Raw genomic sequence first — 18,006 nt, forward strand, 5'->3', positions numbered from 1 at the left:
CGCTGGCTGCACAGCTGCAGCTCATTCCTCCCAGTCAGTTCTGTATAAGAGCCTCACTAACTGTTCTGTCTTTGCCAGATTGTTCTGCATTGTGCAAGACTTTCCAGCATTCTGTCCCTGCCTGATCTCCTGTTACCGTCCCTGCCTGTTCCTGACCTGTTCTTCATGTCTGCCCCCTGGTATACCCACCCGCCTTTCAGCCCCAACCATAAGCTCTGCTTCAGCGTCCTTGGCTTCTTTCTGCTCCCCCGGCTACGACTCATCCACCTGTCCCCAGCTCATTCTCTGCCTGCTCCTGATAAATTCCTCCGCTTCCTCGGGCTGCTCTTCTTGCTTCGACCCCTCCCCTGTCTCCGACCGCTCTTCTGCTCCTCATTGGCACCTCTGCAAGCATGGCTTGCTCTACAAACTACAGACTTTTTCTGTCCTGCTCCCTGACAATAAAAGTCATTACCAGCTGTTCTCATTCTCCTGTGTACTTCATTTGGGTCCAAACCACTCCAGTTTCAACCTCCTCCTCTGTACAATTCTAGTGGGTCCAAAAAGGTAACTCAGGCTTCTCTAAACTGAAACAATTTTTTACTTCTGCACCAGTACTCAGCCATCCTGACTCATGTCAGCAGTTTATTGTTGAAGTGGATGCTTCAGATACAGGAGTTGGTGCAGTCCGATCCCAGAGACGAGAGCCAGCTGTGAAACATCTTCCCTGTGCCTTTTTCTCTTGCCAGTTGAGCCCTGCTGAAAGGAATTATGATGTTGGGAATTGGGAGTTGCTGGCTGCCAAAAAGAGGTGACACTTGTTAGAGGAGTCAGAGTTGCCATCTGTGGGCTGGACTAACCACAAAAACCTTGCCTATATTCAGTCTGCTAAACACCTCAACTCCCGACAGGCTCGCTGGTCCCTTTTCTTTAGTCAATTTAGTTTCATGTATTGTTCTGTCTCTTAGAACATCAAGCTGGCTGCCCTTTCCTGCCAGAGCAGCGCTGAGGAGGCCTCCATTGAGCCCGTGATCATCCTGCCCGCCTCCCAGGTGATAACTCCCATTACCTGTGAGAATGAATCTCAGATCCAGGAAGCACAGCGCACCAAGCCAGATCCTGGTGGTGTGTGTTTGTCCCTGATTCTGTCCAGTTCTTCAGTGGATGCACACTTGTAAATTCTCTTACCATCCTGGACTCAATCACACCCTGTCTCTCCTCAAACACTTCTGGTGGCTTACAATGAAAAGACCTCAGATCCTATGTTCAAGCCTGTTTGTACCTGTGGTAAAGCCTACTATTCACCTCCTGCTGGTCTGCTCCAGGAGGTATGGCAAGCTTTCTGTCATGCCCTGGGTGCCACAGTCAGTTTAACCGCTGGTTGTAACCTTCAGACTAACAGACATATAGCAATTCCTCCCCTGGATTGAATATGTGGCCATAATTCACTGCTCAGCTCTGCCGCAGGTATGTCATCTTTTGAGGCATCTCTGATACCAATGACCTTTGTTCCCCTCTCAAGATGACGAACTTTCAGTCCCCTCATTTCAACATTATCTCCAACACTGCCAAAACATCTGCAACGAAACACTTGCCATCCTCCTCCAATCCTCTGACAAAACAAGTGGTTGATAAACACAGAATTCCAGCTCCGCAATAGCACACAGGACAGCCAGTTTGGTTATGTCCCAAAAACATCCACCTCAGGACTGATTGCCGGAACTGCTCCCACCATTACCTTGGTCCATTGAAAATTGTCAAGATAATCACACATTCAGCTGTCCGGCTTTAGCTCCCCAACTCCACCCCATTTTTCATGTCTCTCAGTTGAAGCTTGTCCACAGCAGTGACCTTTGCCCTCTGGCAGACCCCTCCACAGAGTCATCGGTGATCAACCTGCCTTCAAAGTGCGCAGGCTCCTGGACGTTTGACACAGCGGGCTACAATATCTGATTGATTAGGAGGGCAATTGTTCAGATATAAGCCGATTTTTATTCATTGATTTATCACCCTGTTGTATTCAGCTATGTCTATCCACACCTGTGAAGCCTCTCCATGGCAAAAAGCACTGCTGCTTTATTAGTGTATGTCTACTGTCTACTGTTTTCTATTATTGGAATACAGACAAAAATATGTGCAAAGAAATTCTGAAATTAAAGTAGAAATTACGGAGAGAGCTGTTATGAAATAGTGGTGGAAATTAATCTCAAATTCACTAAGAACTGCCTTCTCCTTTTACTCATAAAATGTGTAAAGACATGTTTAATTTAAATAACAAATTAAGAGGAATAGTTATGAAGGAACAATGGTAATTAAAAGCAAATTCACTTAACTGCCTCTTTCTACTACAACACAAAATTTTAAATGTGTGCAATGCAATATTGAAATTCAGAGCACAATGGAAAAAGAGGGAAACTACTAACTAAAAGTTAGTTAGTTAGTTAGTTTTGCTAGCATTAGCTGGCAATGTCATGATTGGTGTGAAAAAAATTGTGCACGGTTTTTTGCTGTCCATTTTCATCTTATTTTTTTAAACTTAAAAGAATTCCATCATCTGCTTTCACCCAGCTCACTTTGCATGATGCAAGCGACAGAAGAGCCAGGGAACGGGTAGCAGGGGAATGGGAGTTGGGTCTTCCTCGCGAGCAGTCTTGGATCTCTTAGTCCCTCATGCTGGACCCTGAGAACCCTCAAGAAGTACCCTGTGGGTTCCATGTGTCCTGGAGGTCTCCAGGAGGCTCCCATTGGGAGCGGGGGTGTGGGGGTGAAGGGGGGGTGTTTGTCAGGATCTTATTTTTTTGGTTGTTCTTCCTCCCCTTTTATTGTCTTGTCTTCTTCTATTGTTTGTGTGTCTGTCTGGAGCTGGGGGGAGCTGGAGTCACCACTCACCTGCACACCAGCCCACCACCTACATTCAGGTGGCAATTTGAGTTAGTACAATTAACTTAGATTCCCGATCCACACTCCATACCAGTCGGTGGCAGTAATGTGCCATCACATCTTTGCCAACCGCCATAAAACACCAAGACGAAGAAGAAGAAGAAGAAGAAGTAATCAAGCCATCTCCACTCTGTATTGAAGCTTGGTCAAGTTTGCATCTCTTGATCAGATTGTCTGCTTATCGATGTAGTATCACACCTTGGCTCCAGATGACTCATGTTCACAGCAAGTTTGTTCTATGTGTCTTGAACTCTGCTCTCTCTTTGCAATTAAGTCCTGTAATTGTAATTTCAGTTCCTTACATTTGATCTGCTTGAGACACCCCACTTTCCTTTTCCTCACCAAGATGTCAGATTCTTGTTCGGTTTTTTTAATTGTGATGGGTAGACCTTTTAACACGAACATACAAAACCCTGCAGGATATCTCGGGTGAGGACCATACCCCAGGGAGTTGGCACAGACACCTACAGCAGATAAGAAGGTGTGAAAAAAAACACCTTTGGGCATTCCTCAAGTATAAATGTTTAGCTCTCCCCATGCTTGGGGTCTTTCTTCATTTTTACTGCTCGTGTACAAGGAAAATACAACTTGTTGACTGGCAGAAGTCTCTATTTAATTCTTCCCCAGCAGCAGAGAATCTCCACAACAACTTGGTGTCAATCCCTCGAGTGATTACCTGGGACAGAACATGGACAGTGACAGGCCATCCTCGAAGAAAAAGCTTTCCTGCCTCCAACCTCAAATCCTCTTCTGAGAAGGGAGGAGTGTCCACAGACGCCCTGGTTCATCATCGCTGGGATTCCACTAACATAATTCAACGAAATTCATCTGGTGAGCATTGAAATATTGACATTTAAATCATTTTAATTAAATTTGGGATTTTAATTTGGCTAAATATTTTCATTTTATCCACGATTGACTTATCCACAACAAGTCAAGGTCTGACTCAGGGTTCAAAGTGTAAAAACTTTAGGGGCTTTTATTGCTTGTAGCATAGAACGAAGCAATCCTTACAGAGACATCTTTATTGTAATTGCAGGACCTCTACATTTGGAATGGAGAGTAAAGGCTCCATTGAGGTTGGACCTCCAGAGGGTCCGATAAAAGAAATATTTCAATGTCTGGATAGCTGAGTTTGGATTTTCAATTAGGGGAGCCCTCAGTTTAATAAGCATACTACTGGTTGAAGTAAAAAAGAAAGGAAAAAGAACGAGAAATGAGAAAGAAAAATAAATGTTCTATAAAAAAAATTATAGAAGGTCTAAAAGAATGTTTACAAATGTGGAAAGGGGAAGCAGAGGCATGAAACATGAAAATATTGCAAAAACAACTACCCTTTTAATGGGACAAAGTTGAAACCAATGAAAAGCAACATTTACATACAAAAAGAACACCAGACTTGCAAATCTTGCCTTCTTTGTTTTCACAGTTGGCAGCTTTGAAGCTGGATCCTGACCTTGACGGCAACTCACCAATTCATTCTTCAGCTCCACCACCATACAACTCTGCAATGTCCAACGAAAGAAGAGAAACAGACTGCACCATGCCACAACAAAACACAAGTTCAGGAGCAGCTCATCCCGATGTGGCTGTTCCACCACAAAACTCCACAACCAACCCCTCTTCTCCAATTGCACGTAGACTGCACCATCCCAATAAAAATGCAGCCTTCAACATGCCCATGGTTGAAGTATTTGGATCAGCAGGTGCAATGCTGGTTTTCCGTCCATGGACTTCTGCTGATGTCACAGCAGCCTTTCAACGTCTACCCAACCCCACAGCATCAGGTAAAATATTTGCTGAGCAATTCTTCATATTTTGCCAGGAGTTTAAACCAGCCATGAACAAACTAAAAAGATGTCTACTGTGGGAGAAAGACAAGGTTCAGAGGCCTTGTCTCTGTTCAAAGGGAGAAAGAAAGGGGGAAAAAAAGAAAAAAAAATGGGGGGGGGGAGAATAAAGAGAATAAAAGGAAAAGGGGGGTTAGGATTGGGGACTGGGCACAAGGTTAAGCTTAGGATAAGAAGGGAGGGGAAGGGTTAGGGTTAGGGTTAGGATCATCTTTGTAATTGCTTCCTAAGTGGACTGAAACCAGATATCGCATCAGCTGTTAAAATTTCCTGCATCGGTTGGCATGATGCACGTCTGTTCAAACTTAGCCAAAGCCCCTAAACTAACTACTCTCCAAGGGAGAGCAAAATTCTTTTCAGTGGTGAGCCTTTCAAATGCTTTCTTCGGTGTTCATCCAGAAAGTCAATTTTGGTTTGCTTTCAACATGGACAGGGCTACACATTCACTCACTTGCGCCAAGGTAACTGTGAAAGTCCCACCATTTATAATGAAACTCTCAGATAAAGTCTTGAATCTCTTCTTCACTCTTCAGGCACTGCTTTGTTACAGTACAGTGATCATCATGATCTGCAGTCTGATGGAAGAGCAGTGTGAAGCCGGCACAGTAAAACTGTTGAAACATCTGGCTGATAGTGGTCAAAAAGCCAGCTTGTCTAAACTTAAATTTGTCCAGGAAAAAACTTATTTTCATAGGTCATATCATTACTTCTGAAGGGAAAACTCTTTCACCAAAAAAGAGTGGACGCAATTCAGAATCTTCCAAGATCCATCCCAAAAAAACAAATGATACTGTACTGTTACTGTAGACAGTTCATTTAAAACGTTGCCATTCTTGAAGCTCCACTCGCCTCCCTCATACTCAGCACAGGTCTACAATCAAAAGACAAGATGACATGGACTCTTGAGGTTGAACAATCTGTCAATGAACGAAAACTTGACTTACAGACTGCTCCAACTTTGGGTCTACCTGACTCTACCAGACCTTTCACTCAAACTGTAGATGGGAAAATGGATGTATGACTTCTGTTTTGTTGCAGGATCATGGAAATAAATTACGCCCTGTAGCTTATTTTTCTTCAAAACTGGATCCTGTGGCTGCAGGCCTCCCAAGATGTCTCAGAGCTGTGGCTGCTGCTGAAAAGGCAGTTATGGCCTCCAGAGACATAGTGGGCTACTCTGATGTAACTCTCCTGGTTCCAGATGCTGTGTCCATGGTTTCACTTGACCAAAAAACTTCTCACCTCTCCACAGCATGATGGCAAAGATACAACACTGACTTCATTGTTTTTATAGATGGATCTGCTTCATGTGAACCACAAACTGGTCACAACTAAGTTGGATTTGCTATTGTCATGAATCATGAAACTCTTGACTCAGGTTCACTCCCTTCTCACTATTCTGCAAAAGTGGCAGAACTGGCAGCATTAACAGAGGCATACAAACTGGCGAGCACTGTAAATATCTACACTGACTCTAGATATGCATTTGGTGTTTGGTGTGCATGATTTTGGCACTCTATGGAAACATAGACAATTCTTAAAATCTGACAGAAAACCAGTTCTCCATCATGACAAGGTTGCAGCTCTTCCAGATGCCATTTTGCTTCCAAAGTCAATTGCTGTTTGTAAATGCCTTGCTCATACTAACAACTCATTCCATCTCCCTAGGAAATGCAAGAGCTGATGCTGCTGCAAAAAGAGCTGCAATCCAACCCACTATCCTTGATCCATTATTTGTTTCAATTCCAGTCTCTATTCCCAGCTCCCTAACAGCAGTCTAGTCCTTTGGCACCTCACAAGAAAAGACGCTGTGGCGCCACCCGTAAAGACTTTGCAAAATTGGCACACAGGTTGGACCATGAGTCAAAAGAGGGGATATTGGATGCTATAACTCTTTCAGTCTATGTGCAGAAGTTTTGTCAATCATTTATGGTTTATGCAACACATAACGCAGGCAAAACCAAAACAATCACACACGCTGCACACCCACCGCCCGACAGACCATTCGAATATTTGATGATGGATTTCATAGAACTGTCACCAGTAGAAGGAAGGAAACACTGCTTAGTGATGGTTGACATGTGGTCAAAATGGGTTAAAGCATTTCCAGCAAAACACCAAAGCAACCAAGTAGTAGCAAAGGCTTTGTTAATGGAAATTATTCCTAGATGGGGAATACCAACTAAATTGAGTAGCGATAATGGCTCGCACTTTGTCAATTCTCCAATAACCCGAAATCAGTGAATTTCTTGCCATTGAACTCAAACAACATTGTGCATATCAATGCCAGTGGAGGTGCTGTCAAAATCAGCCCTTCCACCACCAGCTTCCACACCATTCCATGACTTCCAGCCTGGTGACCGGGTGGTGATAAAGCACTAGCACTCAAAATGCTGGCAAGGTCCATTCCAGGTGCTCTTGACAACGCATACTGCTGTGAAGATCTCTTCGAGAAAAACGTGAATTCTCGCCAACCACTGCAGGAAGGTCCCAGAGCCAACAGATGAACGCAGCTGCCAACCTGGACAGTGTGAAGATGAAAGACACGAGAACGGACAATGCAAGAACAACACAAGGAATAACTCTGTGAATTCAACAGACACCAGCTAGACGTTTAGGACTAACAACACAAAACCTACACCTACAAATCGGCAAAGACCATCACTTTGACAGAAGAACAAAGAGCAACATTCACCTGCACTGTTTATCCCGACTTTTGGCAATCAGGTGAAATCCATGCATATTATACCAAATATGACAAGTACCTATGCAAAGATCCCTGCGGCCCACGTGACTGGCACTTGATTGTGGCCGCCACTGACAAAGCCCTTCCACCGCTTCATAATAACAAAAATTCCAAATTCCAATGGAGCCCAGATAACCATTTCCAATGTCAAATCAACTGATCCAGGCACATATTGGTCTGAAATTGAATATAAGCTTGGATATGTACAAACAACTCAGACTCACAGTCAATGGGCCACCAGACCCATATGATGCGCCGCTCAACATGCTACCAAATGTAAAGACTGTCCTACTGATCTCTGAAGTAGAACACTACCACCTCAAAGACTTGTGCCCTAGCTAAGTTGTGACCTTTTTTGTATTTCTTTTATTGTTCCATTCTTTTCTTTGTTGTTTTCTTTTTTGTTGTTTGTCATTGTTTCTCTTTCCTTTTTCTTTTTTGATCAATTAATAATCAAAAGGGAGGAATTGTAATTGTAATTTCAGTTCCTTACATTTCATCTACTTGAGATACCCCACTTCCCTTTTCCCATCCAGGATGTCAGATCCTTTAGGGTTGTTTAATTGTGATGTCTAGACCTTTTAACACCAACATACAAAACGCTGCAGGATGCTTCCAGTGTGAACCATACCCCAGGGAGACGGCACCGACAACTACAGCAGACCAGAGCTTGTGAAAACACACCTTTGGGTTGGCGGTGCTCTTCAAGTATAAATGTTTAGCTCTCCCCATGCTTTGGGTCTTTCTTCATTTTTACCGTTCGTGTGATGATTGACCTTTTCTTTGCAAGGAAAAGTCTGCAGTTCCTCTACTCTTGTTGTGATGATGAATCCCAGAGTCGTCACTGCCCTGTTCAGTCTAGCCACCCACCTTCCTGCTTCCACCGCTCCTCCAGCCTTTAGAACACTATCCCCTTCCTCGATCGATCCTCCACTCAGCAACCCCACCCAGTACTGCTGTAGTCACACTTGTCCTTGCCTACTCATAATAATTGTCTTTGAAGTTTTTTTGTCTGCATTTTAGGGTAATACACTCCACTCATTTTGACACTTTCTGGGCAGAATTTGCATGCTTTTGAACCTAGGTTTCCTCCAGTTACCGCCCACAGTTCAAAAACATGCATGGTTTGGTTCATTTGTGACTCTAAATTGTCTGTAAGTATTAGTGTGAGTGGTTGTTCATCTCTGTCTGTCTCTTTGTGTTGGCCCTGTGATTGCCTGGCCAGCTGTCCAGGATGTACTCCACCCTCACTGCATGTGACCTGGGATTGACTCCAGCACCCAAAAAAGGATTAGTGGTAGAAGATGAATTAATTAACTATGGGTGGAGGGTATTTCTGACCTAATTTACCTGATCCTTGACTCTGCCCGCTGGGCACAAAAGACCTGCACTAAACTGCCAGTAAGACACCTGACTGTGAGACCTGGACCTGGCATTACCACAGTTGCCTTTGTGTATGTGTGTGTTACCTTGGCACACCCAGGGCTGTGCAGAACAGTTCCTTGATGTCACAGGGGCTGCATAATCTGCTGAAGACAACCTGAGAGACGACCACAGACACACAACCATGCAAAAATGAAAAAATGTACTGTTACAATATTAGAGATGATTAAACATACATCTCCTTCAAGTCATTGTTGAGATATAGAGACTTTCTGTTTCCATGCATTCAAGATTCAAGATCTTTATTTGTCACATGTGGTGCACCTACAGTGTAATGTAAATGTGTACAGCAACCCTGTGCAAACTGCATGTAAGAGAAGAAATGAATAGATCAAATAAAAACATAATAAAATAAAGTGTATATAAGAAATAAAATATGAATATAACTATGAATGCATCACACTCACCATCAGTCATCCAGTCGTAAGTATTACCACAGAGACAAGTTGTCCCGCATAGCTGTAATATTCGCCCCCATATGTTACATAGGAGGAAGTCTGAGGTTATTGTCATAACAATAAGGTCAGGTACTTTAAACCAGATCTGTAACTGTAGTCTGTGGTAGTTTATCTTCACCTCGGAGCCAAATACAAAAAACAGGAGGAGTGGTGTGTGAATTCAGCCTCTAGTCTTCACTGATCTTTTCATATTTGTTATGGTCACAGAATAAAGAATCACAGCTGCAAATTCAGACCAGCTCTGGGTGGTGGGTTTAAGAAGGGCTATAAGGGGGCTGAAAGGGTGGAGGGGGGGTTAGGCTCTTCTGAGGTCTGACTCTGACAGCATGTCACAGGTGAAAGAGACAGTGACACCCATGCTTCAGAAACATCCTGCTCGCCAGCACTAATTCCTGTTTAAGCAACAATGTAACATCCAGAGATGCTCAGTCACAGACAAAAAATAAACAGGAATCAGTTCATTTTCTGTTCATCTACTAGGTAAACTTTTGGTCTCTAAGCGGCTTCATCTATGACCCTAGACTGTGGGGGGATATTGTGGTCGCAGCTGAGACTCAGCACTACTTCTGCAAACATTCACCCTCCTCTGTCACAGGATGATGAGGAAGATTATGATGACAATGATAACGATCCAACATCTTCAACCTGACACTATCAAGCAAAAAACATACAATTCAAACCAGGTTACGTGAAAGAGAATCTAATTCTTATGAAAACAATTAGCTCAGTGAACAAAAGCTTCACAATAACACGGCACTGTAAAACAAAGTCATGAATATACAACACAGTTAAAAGGCATGAGGTCAACTGAACCCGCAGAAACTCCTAAAACTCCTGATGCAGCTTCACATTGTGAACCAGTGTCAGTCCTTTCAGCCTACTGGTTGTGTGCATGAAGGCGTGACGCTTCATTCACATTGTGAACTTCATAAAGACACAATGTAATAAACACAAGAGACATAAACAAGACATAAACTTTTATGAGCCACTCCTACTGTTCCTCCACCTGCAGCTGTGTGTAGTCATTACAATCTAGATGTCTGAGGTGAGGACAGATGTGGCTTAGATCACAGCAGGTCTGGATGTTGCACTGGGTAATTGGGTTGCAGAACAAGACAAAATAGAGTGATGAAGGAAGAATCGCACCCTGATGGGACTCTGAACCACTGACAAGAATCTGAGCTCCAGACACAATGTTTGGTTCCTTTGTGTTATCTAACACAAGAGAGCAGTTTTGAAGTGCAACCTCGGGTACGTCTGGTGGACAGTGGTCACAGTTCACCTCTAAACCACTTCAGACCCAAACAAAGATGAGATTATTGTAATGAGGATAATTAGGCATCTCTTTACACATTCTCAGCAGCCTGACACAAATACTGAGGATGAAAACAGAGAGGTTAAATTAAGAAGTGATGATTTATACATCTATCCCTATACATCCATCTGCTATTTTCAGCTGCTAAACTGAATATTATAATATCATAAAATCATAATTTTGCGGTGGTAAACAGATATGACATTTAGACTAGAGGCCAAACATGCATCTGACGATAATTCATTCAGTTAACTGTAAATTATATACAATAACCAACAAAGATGATCCTTATGTACACGTTTTTTAATGATGTTATTGTGCCCAGCGAGTTTAGAGATGATAAAGCATTGCTTCTATGAACTCTATAAAGGGATTTGTTAAGCTTCAGCAGTAAATATTTAGCAGCTTAATGATGTGTTATGGTCTATGTTTAACCACAGTCATAGGGACTGAAGAATTTCTGCCCCCTTTCAGCTCTGCTCACCTCATGTAACGCAACCATCAGCAACATCACATAAATTCGTTAGTAATGCATAGTTAAACTTTATTTTCGTTAAAGTTTATTTGATAAAATAGCTTTGTTCGATGTTTTATGTATCGTTGTTTTTCATAGTTTTTTCATTTGAAAATTAACTTTGAAAAGTTTCCTTTTGAATTGACTTCAGATGAAATGCTGCCTCCGCAGCGGTAGCACTGCCCCAACAGCAGGATAGCAGCAGGTGCTCCTCAGAGAACTGACACACCTCTATTTTGTTATATCACAGAACCTCAACCCAGCAGTACCTTCTGAATTCTGCCGTCCACGTCCAGGTAAATTACACGGTAGGAGGATGAAGCAGAGCCCATAGTCCCCTCTCCCCTGCCTGATGTGCGCGCCCTACTCTCCTTCTCCCACCGTGGTGAGTCAGCGCCCCGTCAACATCTCACCTTCGCGTCTAGCTAAACTCCGTATCTTTCTCCTGTCCGCTTTGTTACCCCGCAATCTGACCGCATCTAATAAAGCTTGTACAGGCGCATCCCCGCCTACCGAGGTCTGAGCGCGCTCAGGTACAGGGACGCTGTCTATCGCTCTCCCTCTCTGACACACACACACACACAAACGCCTGGACAGAGTTATACAGTGTCTTGTTTGTTTCTTGTGTGCTGTCCCGGAAGGACAGCAGTCGCAAGGTTTGTTTTCTCACCAAATAGAGAAATCTAGAGTGACTCACTGATTCGATGATTTACAAATGAAACAATGATGATATGTGCGTGAGAAAGTTAGGGATCCTCTGAAGACTTTAATCTAAATTTGAAGTTTCTGATGCAATGAATATCTCGAACATCTGTAATCTGTCACATCCAAATCAAATCAAATCAGATTTATTTGTATAGCGCCAAATCATAACAAAGGCACATCAAGGCACATCAAGGCACTTTACATATAGAGCAGGTCTAGACCAAACTCTTTATAAATTTATTTATCTGCCTCGACCGATTGGGTTGAGAGTGGGAGAGAGAGAGAGAGAGAGAGAGAGAGAGAGAGTGAGACAGGCATTGGAGGGGGGTAGGCAGGAACATGTTGCTGCATTAAGTTCATGCAGCAACATGTTTCTAGAGAAAGAGGGAGAGGGGGGGAGAGGGTGACAGGGAGAGACAGAGAGAGAGAGAGAGGGAGAGAGAGAGAGAAGCTCAGTCCTTCCCCCAGTAGCCTAGGCCTATAGCAGCATAGCTAAAGAGTAGATGGACTTTAACTTTTTAACTATAAGCTCTGTCATACAGGAAAGTTTTAAGCCTGGTCTTGAAAATTACTAAAGAGTCCGCCCCTCGGACCGATGCTGGAAGTTGGTTCCATAGAAGAGGAGCCTGATAACTGAACGATCTGCCTCCAGATTTACTCTTGGAGACTCTAGGAACCACAAGTAAACCTCCATCTAGAGAGCGGAGTGGCCTGCTAGGACAGTAAGGAACTATGAGCTCTCTGAGATATGATGGAGCTTGGCCATTAAGAGCTTTATATGTTAAAAGAAGGATTTAGAATTCTACTCTATATTTTACTGGCAGCCAATGAAGAGCAGCTAACACAGGAGAGATATGATCTCTTTTCCTAGTTCCTGTTAATATTCGTGCAGCAGCGTTCTGAATTAATTGAAGGCCTTTTAGAGATTTGTTTGGACATCCAGATAGTAATGAGTTACAGTAGTCCAGCCTAGAAGTTACAAATGCATGGACTAGTTTTTCTGCATCATCCTGAGAAAGGATGTTTCTGATTTTCCTAATGTTTCTCAGGTGGAAGAAAGCTGCCCGACTAACTTGTTTTATGTGAGGGACAAAGGACATGTCCTGGTCAAAAATTACTCCAAGGTTTCTTACAGTGGAGCTGGAAGCCAAAGTAATGCCGTCCAGACTGATGAGATAATTAGATTGTATTTTTCTGAGGTGCTTAGGACTGAGTACAATAACTTCTGTTTTGTCAGAGTTAGGAAGTAAAAAATTTCCAGTCATCCAGACTTTTATGTCTTCAAGACATGCCTGCAGTCTGACTATCTGACTGACTTCATTTGGCTTCATTGATAGGTACAGCTGAGTATTGTCTGCGTAGCAGTGGAAGTTGATGCTGTGTTTCCTGATAACGTTGCCTAGAGGAAGCAGATAAAGAGTAAAGAGGATTGGTCCAAGTACCGAACCCTGCGGGACTCCTTGACTGAGTACAGTACATGAGGAGGAGCTGTTGTTTACATGAACAAACTGATGTCTATCTGATAAGTAGGATTTGAACCACCTTAGTGCAGTTCCTTTAATTCCAATTTCATGTTCAAGTCTCTGTAGCAAAATATTATGATCTATGGTGTCGAATGCAGCACTAAGATCAAGAAGGAGAAGTATGGAGGCTGATCCATTGTCTGAGGCCATTAGAATGTCATTGGAGACTTTAACCAGCGCTGCTTCTGTGCCATGATGGGCTCTAAATCCTGACTGAAACTCTTCAAACAAACTGTTCCCATCCAGATGCTCGTGTAGTTGTTTTACTACAACTTTCTCAATGATTTTAGAAATAAATGGAAGGTTCGATATGGGTCTATAGTTTGCCAAAACATCTGGATCAAGATTAGGCTTTTTAAGCTGGGGTTTGATGACCGCAGTCTTACGTGCCTGAGGTACATAACCCAGAAATAAAGTCAGATTAACCAAATCTAGAATGAACGGCTCAATTACATAAAAGATCTCTTTAAAGAGGCTAGTTGGTACTGGGTCTAATAGACAGGTTGACGGTCTGGATGATGAAACTATAGAAGCTAGCTCTGAGAGATTTAGAGGTGAGAATGATTCCAGATGTAAATGAGGTGCCGCAGCTGATTCAGCAGTTCCCGTCTTCAGAAGGGGATTTTTATCTAACGTAGGCAAGAGCTGATAAATTCTTTCTCTGATCATGAGAATTTTGTCTGAAAAAAAAACTAATAAAATCATTACTGCTTAGAGCTTAGGGGATCACTGGTTCAACTGAGCTATGGCTCTCTGTCAGCCTGGCTACAGTGCTGAAGAGAAACCTGGGGTTGTTCTTGTTTTCTTCTATGAGTGCTGAGTAATATGAACTTCTAGCACTGCGGAGAGCTTTTTTATACGTTTTTAGGCTGTCTTTCCAGGCTCTGTGAGACTCTTCTGACTTACTGGAAAGCCAGTTTCTTTCTAATTTCCTTGATGTCTGCTTCAAGGCACGGATTTGGTAACTATACCAGGGAGCCATCCTCCTCAGATTGAATACTTTCTTTTTGAGAGGGGCGGCATTATCAAGATTCGAACGCAGTGTGGCCATAGTGCTAGTCACAAGGTCATCAACCTGCGTATGGGAGAAATCCTCATTTAAATTTAGATATGGCATTGTTGGGAATGATGACCAAATGTTCTCTTTAAATTTAGCCACAGCAGCTTCAGATAAACACCTTCTATAGCTGAATGTATTCCTCAATGCTGTGGAGCCCATTAAAGTAAACTCAAATGTAATGAGGTAATGGTCAGACAGGAGAGAATTTTGGGGAAGAATTGTTAGCTTGTCAATTTCAATGCCATAAGTTAGAACAAGATCAAGGATATGATTGTAAAAGTGAGTGGGTTCATTCACATGCTGGGAAAAGCCAATTGAGTCTAGTAGGGAAAGAAACCCAGAAGTAAGGCTGTCGCTTTCTACATCAACATGTATATTGAAATCTCCCAGGATAATGATTTTATCTGTACTGAGTACTAACTCTGATATAAACTCAGAAAACTCTGATAGGAATTCTGAGTACGGACCAGGTGGACGGTATACTGTGACTAACAGAACTGGTTTTTCACCTTTCCAGTCCGAGTGGGAAAGACTAAGAGTGAGGCTTTCAAAAGACCTGCAGCCAGATTTTGGTCTCGGGTTGATTAATAGGCTTGACTGAAATATTGCAGCCACCCCAACTCCTCGACCTGTGGTACGAGGGATATGAAAGTTAACATGAGTTGGGGGTGTAGCTTCATTAATGCTAACATACTCATCCTGCTGCAGCCACGTTTCAGTTATACAAAATAAATCAATATGGTGATCAGCTATGAGATCGTTAACTAGTAGAGATTTTGATGATAATGATCGAATGTTCAACAGTCCACATTTGATCGCATTTGACTGAATTTGTGGCTGTTTTAATTACAGTTAGGTTTTTGTTTTTAGCTCCTGTTCTGTTTAATTTGGGTTTTTTTAACTTTTCTAAATTTAGGTGGTCGGGGGACAGACACAGTTTCTATAAAGCTAAACATAGACAGAGACTCTATTCTATTCTCGGCAGGTGACCGCTCTGACTGAGGCTCAGAGGAGCGTGTTAAACTGCGGCTCTGCCTCCTGGTCTCGACCCGGGATTGTCAGGGTTTTGGATTTCTAATAAAATCGGCCATATTTCTAGAAATGAGAGCGGCCCCGTCCACGGTGGGATGGACACCATCTCTCCTAATTAGACCAGGTCTCCCCCAGAAAGACTTCCAGTTATCTATGTAGCCCACGTTGTTTTCGGGACACCACCTCGACAGCCAGCGGTTAAATGACGACATGCGGCTGTACATGTCATCACTTGTCCGATTGGGGAGGGGGCCGGAGAAAACTACAGTGTCCGACATCGTTTTAGCAAAAGTACACACAGATTCCACATTAATTTTTGTGACTTCCGACTGGCGAAGTCGGGTGTCGTTGCTGCCGACGTGAATAACAATATTAGCATATTTCCGTTTACCCTTAGCCAGCAGTTTCAGATAAGACTGGATGTTGCCTGCTCTGGCCCCGGGAATACACTTCACTATGGTTGCCGGTGTCGCTAACTTCACGTTCCTCAGAATAGAATCACCAATCACTAGAGTCGGCTTTTCAGCGGGTGTGTCGCTGAGAGGGGAGAACCTGTTGGAAACGTGAACTGGTCGGTGGTGAACCGGGGGCTGCTGCCTACGACTATGCCTCTTGTCTCGGACAGTCACCCAGCCACCCTGACTAGATCCCGGCTGCTCGGGAGCCACTGGGGGGAGGAAACTATCTTAGCTGCCGTATGAACTCGTCTAGGTTGGCCCGCACCGGCTACAGGGGGGGGGCTAGCTACACTAGCATAGGTTGGGCTAGCTAAAGTGCGGAGCCGAGATTCTAACTCATTAATCTTCGACTCCATTTCTACCATCATCCTACATCTATGACAAGAGGTGCTATCATAAAAGGAGGCAGAAGAATAACTACACATGAGGCACAGAGAACAGGAGAGGAGAGGAGGAGGAGGAACAGAGAGTGGAGACAGAGCTAGAGGACATTGCTAATCGGGTAGTTTGATTAGCGGAGGAGCAGAAACGGTTATAACCTTTGGAGAAAGGGGAGATATTGACTTCTAAAACCTAGTGTTGGTGTGAAAATAATTTTCTGCCTGATTACTTGAGTGAATTAGGAAATAATAGCAGAAGAACAGTGGAAACAACACCGAGATGACAAAGCACAATAGAGAGCACAACCGCCAGTGACCGGAAATGACGCAACACGCTTATCGCCTTCACAAGCTCCCTGTGTTCTTGAGTTCCCAGAGACTTCCTGTGTTTAGTTAGGGTTAGGGTTTTATTTATTTATTTATTTTCATTCCTCAGGGCTGAACACTGTTCCCCTGTGCCTTAGATCCCTGGTTCCTCACTTCCTCACCAAAGCCATCTCCTGGACCTCCCCTTCCCCTGGCCCAGCCTTGTTGGATCCCCAGCCTTTCCCCCTTATTTTGCCATTCTGTTGGCGGAAGGGTCTCTGTTCTATTTCTCCTCTTTTGCGCTCTTTGAAAGTGAATTCAGGAAAGTATTTGACCATTCCATGCTTCCAGGCTTCCAGCCAACTTCTGTCTCAAACAGGGTCAGCTTAGTGTCAGTCGAGTTTTGCATGTTAGCAGCAGCTTCAGGATGGAACGATTCTGCGCTACGGAGTGTGTTAATTTGGGGGTTACCTGAAAAGTTAAAAGATGAACTATCCATTAGGGGTGAGTTATCCTATCTGGATGTACTAATTTCATTAGGTGTCAAACTATACAGATGATTAAGAGAAAGATGTCGGCTGAGTTACAGTTAACCCGCTACGCCTCTCTCCCCTAAGATCTCCGCTCCCCAGCCTCCCAGATCCGCTGTCCCTGGGCAGTCCCTGGGCAATTGGGACACTCCCGCCTCACACCAGAGGAGCAGCTCAGGTGTATGACCACTAAGGAATGCTTGTACTGTGGTCTGAAAGGTGATTTCATTGCTGTCTGCCCAGTGTGCCCAAAACGCCGAGGCTTGCCTGTAGTTGAGGAGCGGCAGGTGAGCCTAATTCACTCCTCCCCACTCTGCACTAAGCGCATTTCAGTGCAGGCATCCCTCCACACCCAAACAGGCCCCCTTCAGTTGTCTGCCTTGGTGGACTCTGGCAGGGAGGACAATTTAATTGATAAAGAGATGGCCAAACAAGCCGGGTTTCCCCTCGAACCCCTGGACACCCCCATCATGGTTAGAGCACTAGATGGTAGGTTACTTCACCCTTATCTCCTCAGACTACCATGATCTCACCCTGGTCTTCAGCAAAGAGAGACTAGTCCATGCATGTGTAACTTCTAGGCTGGACGACTGTAACTCATTACTATCTGGATGTCCAAACAAATCTCTGAAAGGCCTTCAGTTGAGTCAGAACATTGCTGCATGAATATCTCCTGTGTTAGCTGCTTTTCATTGGCTACCAGTAAAATACAGAGTAGAATTTAAAATCCTTCTGTTAACATATAAAGCTCTTGATGACCAAGCTCC

At 43.6% G+C, this 18,006-nt stretch overlaps 1 protein-coding gene across 1 annotated transcript in view; it reads right to left on the reverse strand.

Annotated features, from left to right (window-relative positions):
- Positions 1-11,577, reverse strand: part of pde9aa (phosphodiesterase 9aa) — a 44,076-nt gene extending 32,499 nt beyond the window's left edge. Inside the window, exons 1-2 of the mRNA XM_029530413.1 lie at positions 11,515-11,577; positions 8,985-9,055 (exon numbers count right to left, since the gene is read on the reverse strand). Of these exons, the coding sequence (XP_029386273.1) occupies positions 8,985-9,055; positions 11,515-11,577 (134 nt within the window). The remainder of the gene's footprint in view (positions 1-8,984; positions 9,056-11,514) is intronic.
- Positions 11,578-18,006: the final 6,429 nt, after the last annotated feature.

This window comes from Echeneis naucrates, chromosome 21 (genome assembly GCF_900963305.1).
Source record: "Echeneis naucrates chromosome 21, fEcheNa1.1, whole genome shotgun sequence".
Taxonomy (NCBI): domain Eukaryota; kingdom Metazoa; phylum Chordata; class Actinopteri; order Carangiformes; family Echeneidae; genus Echeneis; species Echeneis naucrates.